The sequence below is a fragment of the Marmota marmota genome, unplaced genomic scaffold, assembly GCF_001458135.2.
Source record: "Marmota marmota marmota unplaced genomic scaffold, marMar, whole genome shotgun sequence".
NCBI classification, from domain to species: domain Eukaryota; kingdom Metazoa; phylum Chordata; class Mammalia; order Rodentia; family Sciuridae; genus Marmota; species Marmota marmota.
Window position 1 is genome coordinate 50,672,285 of NW_025999842.1, and position 8,569 is coordinate 50,680,853.

Here is an 8,569-nt window from a genome sequence, read left to right on the forward strand (position 1 = left end):
ATATATATATATACCATGACACAAACTCTTTCAACCTGAGCGTTTCAAAACATTGGGTCAAGAAAATTGATGTACAAGGAAATATTTTTAGTTTTATAATGAACATACATGGAAAAAAATAATTCTGACAAAAGAAATCAATGGATTGATAACCTACTACCTGAAGTTTCTCAAATAAGCCCAACTTACTTGCTCATATAGGAAACTTTCACAAATAAGATCAAGTTGTTCCTCTGTGTATGACCTGATCCTCTGATAGACTATGAAGAACTTAAAATAAAAATGTAAAGAAGATGCTTGATCAGATGTCATTAGCTTAAAGTATCAGAGTAGCCACATAAATATCACACAGATATATACCCAAAATATTGAATCCTAATAAAGGTGTTCATTAAGGATATTTTATCATTGATAAGTCTTAAGAAGAAGGAACAAGTTTCAGGAACAAGTCAGAGCAATCCAAGGATAATGGCATGCTAATATTAGTCTGTCTGCCCCACACAACCTTCTCTGGGAAATATGGAGTCAGAGGACAGGCCAGCTTTTGGTCACCCACGTTTTGAAACCTACAATCAAACCTTGCCATTGTTGATTATACTTGAACCGACAGCACTGACTTTGCATAGCAAAAAGCAGGGTTTATCAGATTTACTCCTCATCTCTTGGAATTTGAACAAATCAATATGTAGAAGCTGAGGTTTTAGAAGTGGGAGTAGAAGCTGAACAATGAAGAGGTATAATTGGGGCAAGAGAGGCCATATCAGCATATGCAAGTTTAGTGCCCAAAGATGGAGCAGGCCAACCCCAGTGGTTGCTGATTGGAAAAACCTGACTGGATATAGTACACCTGCAATCTCCGTGAGGACAGGAATGAGGCCTTGCTTGTTCATCACCATTTCCCTAGCATTTTGCATGGTTCTTTATTCTTTAAAAAAAAAAAAAAAAGACACTCAACATATCTTTGGAATGCAGGTAATGAGTTAGCATTGAATAGAGAGAGCAAGCCCTTACTTGTCCTTCCTCTAGAAAGCCCGTCCAGCAGACCTACATTTGCCATGAAATTCCTTCTTCAACACAGCCCCTATCTCTTCTTATTTGTCTGACACTTCCAACGTTTCTTTTTATTTTAGCCAATTTGTTTGCCTCCTTGGTTCTTGTCAATAAGTTTCAAAACTAACTCGGTAACAGGAAGAGACCGAGAAAAGGGGGGAAAAGGAGGGAGAGGAATGAGAGGGGGAAAGAGAGAAAGAAGAGATGAAGGTAGGGGTGGTATGGAAAAACTGCCTTCAATATTTAGCACTTTTTTTTTCCTAATGAGGCATTAAAAAGAACTTTCTCAACCGCACTACAAGAAGGTTCCAACTTTGGATTGAGGCTAAAAGTCTGCAGAACTGCACAAACAACCTATTCTAGCAGATCCATCTCTAAAAGAGTTTACTCAAGAAGTGTTTGGATTTTCTTATGGGAACAGACTGGATCTAAAAAGTAAAAAACAGAAAATGTTCCCTGTTAGCTGCTCATATTGTGTTGAATGGACCTAACTAAACTTCCATTATTCTATTTAATAGACAAGAGTGAAGTGCCCTGAAAAGATTATTGTAGCAAATACAATTTACTCAGAGAAAGAATGCATCCTCTTCTATATTCATAATTTCTCTCTTCGTCATTATTACCTGAATATATTTATCGTCATGTCTTTAAGAAAATATAAGCACTTGATTTATTTTGCTTCCACCCACAAGGAAACTTAGGAATGGTATGCAGGAAAATATAATCCCAGAAAACATTGCTTTCATAAAACAATACAATGTCCTTGGGCAATAAATCTCTTTATAGGTTGATTCATACCCAAACAGTTGTATTAAAGTATCCTCATATTTACTTATCCTTTTCAAAAGTCCTGGGCTTTTCAAAAGCAGGTACAAACTGACCACATTAGCAGAAACATCAGACGGTCATTATTACCCTTGTCTTGCTTCTAGTATTTATATGTAGCAACATATTATAGCAGTATGATGCTCTGACTAGTTAAAAACAGTACACAGACATTCATAAGGCAAGAGAGAAACGGGATAAAGAATAAAATACTTACTTGGTCCTAGACCAATGGAAAAAGCAGCAATATAAGCAAGCAAGCTGGCTAAGGACAGCCATTTCAAAAATGCTGGGACATCAGCAGGGTCGGTGACTATCTGGTGTTCAGTTTGGCTTAGTCCAGCATTTGGTAAAGGTGTGGAGGTGACCTCCCCTCTCTTATCCATGTCACTTTGCATGGGCATGAGCGAGCCCCTGCTGAGGGAAGTGACCCCTTTAAAGTGATCTCTGAGAGTACTGTTGCTAGCTGACAGATTTCTTGCTCCATAATACACAGACTCATCCAAGGACTGGTTGATAGGACTGTGGTTTCTGCAGATGTTGGTGAAGTTCATGTGAATGTTAAGATTCACAATGCCCATGGTCAACAATGAAGCTGCCATTACAGAGGAGCCAATGCAGAGGAAGGTTTTGCTGCCAACGTGATCCACAAGAAGGGTGGCTGGGATGGTGCTGATGACCTTGACCACCCCAACCCCAGTGGAAGCGAGGCTGGCTGCCTCATTACTTTGAAAGCCAACAGACTTCAAAACAGTTGATGCATAGAATAATATGTTTGGCTGGCCAGTGACTTGTACAAAAAATACCAGTGTTAGACCTATCATGATTCGGGTCCTCATGTTGTCCTTGGAACGAAACAGATCCCAAAAAGTATACTGATATTCATCTTTCAAGGAAGATTTAATCACAGTGAGTTCCTCAGTTGTGTCTGAGATGGCTCTTAACCTTCCAAGAACTTTGCTAGCAACTTCTTCTTGTCCTTTCATCACCAGAAACCGAGGGCTTGGAGGAAGACAGTACATCGCAATTGCTTGCAAAACTCCCAAGGGAATAACAAGACCAAACATATATTTCCATCCATGGGAAACACTGGCGAATGCATAATTTGAAATATAGGCAAAAAGAATGCCGGTGACAATCATCAGCTCATTCAGTGACACAAGAAGGCCTCTTCTGTGTTGGGGAGCAATCTCTGCAATGTACACACAAGTGGCAATGGAAGACAGGGAAATGGAAACCCCTATAGCAATGCGTCCCAATATAAGAACTGTGTAGGAAAAACTGAGTATCAAGACCAAGCTTCCAAGTCCAAGTAGACAGGATGACAAGATGATTGCAGTCCTTCTTCCATATCTGTCTATCAGGACCCCTCCTGTGAGAGAGGCGAGGAAAGCCCCAATGAGGAGGGAGCTCACAACCATTTCCTGCTCATGGCAGGTCAGGGCTAGTAGGGTTTTGATCTGGAGAAGAGCCCCAGAGATGAGTCCAAGTTCATAACCCACCAGGAGGCCACTGAGAGCTGCAGTGACCGATGTCAGGAAAGTGAACAGGCTGCAACCTACAGGAGAGGAAAAAACGGACATTTGTTCCAAGTTGTAATTTTAAACATTGTGTGTTTAGAATGGAGGCTTAACCTTGTAAACAATGAGTTTAAACATAACTACAGAAAATCATGCACAACCCCCCCCCCAAAAAAAAAAGATTATAGAAGGAATTTTTTTTTCTTTCTTGTTGAGGAGGAAAGACATGGAGATATTCAGGAAGTCCAGTTTTCCTCTATCTGTGATATTGATGTTGTTTTTAGTTAAGAGCAGACAGCCATGTGACTGATGATAAAGACTGAACAAACAAGGATACTGCTTAGCTTGTGCCTTGGCATTGGATTAGAAATTCAGCTAGCCTGGCGCTTCTGGTCCCACTCCAGTTCTCTAAAGACAAACTTCTGAGAGCAAGATGCAGTGGGTAGGAGCCTTTAGAAGGGCCACAAGCTCCCTGCAGTACACGGGAACCAAATGAAACTAGCCTCCAAAACACTCGCCCTCCTGTCTCCCCAGCCACATGGGGCTGTAACTGGCTTCACTGAGGAACGTGAGGATGTTGGGGCAGGAAGTGGAAGTGGGATGGGAGGTGTGTAAAAGCCTTCACAAAGTCAAGGTTGTGTTAGAAGGAAAGAATGGCGGGGGGATGGGTGCAGGGTAGGGAACCAGCAATATTCACTATTCACTTTGAGTAAGAAGGAAAGGGAATGAATCAAGGAGAACTTTCTTTTTTAATGTTAACATTCTAGGGAAAAGGTCAAACAGCGAGCAGTTATTAATTTCTGTTAGTAGGTGCACAGGTGCTTATTATATGTCAAAATAGAAACCAAAATTTTTAAAGTGGCAAAGGGAAAAGCATATTAGCACAGGATAGGGCAGTTTTCAGGGTGCAGGACAGGAAAGCTCTGGCCATGTCTGAGTAACTGTCAATGGCCTGCAAATCGTGTGTGGGGCTCAAGGTGGGGCTGGAGAGGTAGCTGCGATATGGAGAGTGAACTTGCATAGGCAGGGAGCGGACAATTCATGTAGACCTTGAAGGGCACAGTGATACCTTTTCATTGTATTATATTCCAAGTATAATAGGCTCAACACCCACTGAATGGTTTCACAACATTTCACACTATGGATTTCTTGTTTTCCTACGTGCTGCTGCTTGGAGACTAGCTCTTCAAGGGGCAAGATTAGGGGCAGAGAGAAGTATGTTGCCTTGGTTTTCAAAAGAGGAACACTTAGACCTGGGTGTTCAGAGTGGAACTGGAGACAAGGGGACAGATATAAGAATTATTTGGGAGCTAAAAATGACTATTCTTGCTCATGAATTGAAGGTGGGTGAATGTTCTGGGACCTAAGATGGCTCTGTGCCTTGAGCACAGTATTTGACTTGCTGTATGCAGTACTGTATACCACATGGGACGATACAACACCACAGGGACGAACTGGGTGTGTGTGATAAAAAGAGGAACAAACATCAAAAGTTATACTTAGGACTTAACTAAAATGCTTTGCTTGTTTTACCTGGAAGATATTTGGGTACAAATGTCCAGTAGTGGATGTTGGATGTACAGATTTGGAGTTGAAAAGGCAGATCAAAGCTAGAGATATATATTTGGGAGTCAGAAATAGAAAAATGGGTGAGATCACTTAGAATAGGGGAAAGAATAAGCAGGATTAGGACTGGGTTTGGGGGAATTCTGACATTAAAGGAAGAGGATCCAGCAAAGGAGGAGGGAAAGAAGCAGAACATGAGCCAGAAACAACTGCTTAGGGCAGACAGTCAGCAGGCCCATTTAACCCTGCCTTGGAAAAGAGGAGAGTGTTCTTTGGAAATGTTATTCTGCTCTCCTGAAATAAGCAGGTCAAATGAAGGTGATCTAAATCTCTTCTCATCACAGATTTTCCAAGGTATTTTCCATCTACAGGGTCCTGGTGGAATATGGTAATTGGGAGATTCCAAAATTCCATAAATAGAAACAACAACAACAACAAAAAAACAAAACACTGAGTATTTAGATGGAGGGGTAAATAAGAATGCAATAATTCTTATTAAATAAAACTGATTTGTGAGCATTAGACCATTAAATTAAAATTAAATCAGTAATTTCTTTAGCTAATCAGAAAATAAATATTCATCACCATTTTATAACAGGCTGAGCCATGTATATAGATAGTGGTAATAAACAAATGTACCCCTTTCTCCCAAGAAACTGAACTACCCGATGATATTTCTATTATCTATTATTTATCACATACTGGTTTTATATGCAAAATGACTTTGAAGTGGTCTCTTATATAAAGTACTTTTAGGCCATTCAGTATCATTCAGGCCTTCAGTTTCCACATATTCTTTTTCCCATATAGTCTTAAAGCCCTTATCAACAGTTCCTCGACCACAGAATGAGTAGGTAGGATCTTCACATTTGGAAAAGAATATTTTATTATTCTTACCTTTACTTACTACTCCTTTTATCCATGATTGGTATGTGAATCCTGTGTGTCTTTGGCAATTGGTAATTGGTCTCTGATATTCTGATTGAAGAAATTTTGGAGCTTGAAACCCTTGGAAGACACATTAAGTGAGGCATTGGAAGGCCATTTGGAGTGAACGAGGGCAGCCAGGGCCTCTGAATTAAGGATACAGGGAAATGAATCCCAGAATGACTGTGTAGTACAAGATTGTCCTTGCCACCTTGTCCATCTCCTTCTCCTTCCCCTTCCTTGCTTTCCCTTTTATTAGATGAGAAAGAGCATTTCTTTCAATGAAAAAAAAAAAAAAACCCTCCTTAAGTTTCAAGGATTCCTTCCTTTGATGCTCTATTATCATATCTTGGACAGGGGTAGGGGAAGTAAGTTAAAAGAATGGGGGTCACAAAGCCTGCTTCCTATAGTCTGGGGAAATTACCTCCTGAGAGAAGAGAGATCTGGCTTCTGCCGCTGCTTTCTGGACTTAGGTCATTTGCCTAGTTCTTCAGCCAGGGCTTGTAGGACACTGACAAACGGGGATGTGTGCAAAGGGTCTGGAAGCCATCCCAGTTTGTCAGAGTCCCTGAAACTTAACACTGAGCCACTTCAGAGACATAATGAAGCTATTTCCACATAAATTGGTATGAAACATTTTACCTTCAATGTTATATAACAGATTAATTTCTTATTACCTGTCTTTCTATTTTACCTATCTCAAGACCTATAAGATTGAAAAGTTGCACTAGGACATTCTATGATCTTAGTCCCATGTGGAGAGCTTACCAACATGCTGTTGTATGCCATGGAATTAAGCTAAAGCTTTAGTAGTCTGAATTTTATTTATCTTCCCTATTCCATGCTTTAAAGGGTGCTGCCTCAAACTAGCATTCTCACTCACCTTACTACTGGGACTTACCACTGCTGATATTTCACCACAACCCTCAAGCTATCCTTTCAGCATTTCTAATTCAATGTATAAGGCTACCTAATTCCAAGACTGCAACCTCTGACACCTCAGGACACCATCGGGGCTACAGATAGAGTCTTGAGGTGTCACAGGCTGTTGCTACTTTCCCATATAAAAATCATGAAGAGTGTCTACTTTTTGGTTAATGATGATGATAGTAGCAAGATGTCATTCTATGGATGCCAGGAAATACAGTAACTATTCCAAGAGATCTGGCAGTGAGCAGAAGAAATAGGATGTGGTCTGAAGGGATGGCAAGAAGGTGGGGTTTGTGTTGTCTAAACATAGCTGCTAGAGTTTGGGGCAGCTGAGTGCACTGAGAAGCAATAGCCAGGACTAGGTAAAATGAGAATTTGAAATTACTGCTTTTCAGAAAATCCCCAGCTCCGAAGTTAAGCACTCTGCCCTCAACGCTATTTCACTTGTGGCCTTGCTTCATTTACATCCCTGTCCTCCCCAAAAGTGCCATAGGGAATTCTCAGCTATTCATGGACATCACCAAGGTAGAACTGTCTGGTGCCCATGGACTGTTTGGTTCTGCTCATTCTGTGTCTTCTGGCCACTTGGCTCAAAGACCACTCACTGCAATAGGAAAGTCTCCAGCGTGCCTCCGAAGGCAGTGACCTCGCTTCACTAAGGTAGTATGAAGATGTGCTCACAAGAGGCATTAGGCAATTCAGCGGTGAGACCCACAGCACAAGGCGCAGGGGGCAGCACCGGCCATGAGATTGCAGCTCTGGCTTCCACAATGGCTGCATTGTCCCTGCTCTCGGTGAGTCAGATGAAACTCCAACTGGAACCAGCACTCAACACAAAAACGCTCCATTTTGCACAATATTTGATTTTCTGCTTGCTTTCTCCTTCCCCTTTTCCCCCATATGCCTACCATGGTGTATGGACATAATGGGCACACAATAAAAACTTGCCGCCTGACTAAATCCCGCAGCAGGCTGAAAAGCAGGCACACACAGGTTGCTTTGGCAGGCAGCCAGGTAATTATACATACAGCTTGACCAACTATGAATGCTTCACAAATTTAAAAGAACCCCCTCCCCTTCATGTTTTGTTAAAAAAAAAAAAAAACCCAAAACCTTGCAATTGTCCAAATAGACTTGCTGTTTATGTTCCGCCTTTTTTGGCTCTTTCTCCCCAAATACCTTTGATGTCAACTCATCTTTCAGCAGCTATCTCAAGCGCCACCTTCCCCTAGAAGACCACCCTTAGTCACTTCCGGGTCCTGCTCTGTTATATGTGTGCTGTGTGGCTCCCAGCCCTTTTGTGTTCCCTCTGTGCACAGGCTATTTTCAGAGGGCCTGACCCATGGTAAGGCACTCATTGATGGACTTATTTGCCTTTACTGTTGACAGAAAGTTCCTTGAAGGTAAAACCCTGCTTTATGCATATCTGTGTTCTCACCTGTAATCATTTGGCACAAGGAAAATGGTCATTGTTTGTTGAGTTAATGACTGAATGAATAGGAACACTACTCCAGGGTACTTGGTCCCCACCTCCCACAGCTGTATTGTCAGACTAAGGTCAATGCATAGTATTAGGTAATGGCGGACCTTAGTCTAATGATACTCAGTGTTTAGCAGTTCCCTTTCAAGAGCCAGGTTTTCAAGCTCCACATCATTGTACACATACCAGTTCTTGGGCCCATCTGCACCATTTGCTATTTCCAGAAACTTCTGCATTCTTTTACTTGTGCTTCTCATCATGCTGCCCCTTG

The 8,569-nt window shown here is 41.4% G+C and overlaps 1 protein-coding gene across 4 annotated transcripts in view; it reads right to left on the bottom strand.

The window, feature by feature from the left end:
* Nucleotides 1-8,569, bottom strand: part of Slc2a12 (solute carrier family 2 member 12) — a 51,915-nt gene that overhangs the window by 31,634 nt on the left and 11,712 nt on the right. For 2 of the 4 annotated variants that reach the window (XM_048798578.1, XM_048798571.1), the window contains exons 2-3: nucleotides 5,859-5,969; nucleotides 2,093-3,433 (exon numbers count right to left, since the gene is read on the bottom strand). In XM_048798578.1, coding sequence (XP_048654535.1) covers nucleotides 2,093-3,433; nucleotides 5,859-5,969 — 1,452 coding nt within the window. The remainder of the gene's footprint in view (nucleotides 1-2,092; nucleotides 3,434-5,858; nucleotides 5,970-8,569) is intronic. The other 2 variants (XM_015501443.2, XM_048798580.1) reach the window with 1 other exon arrangement.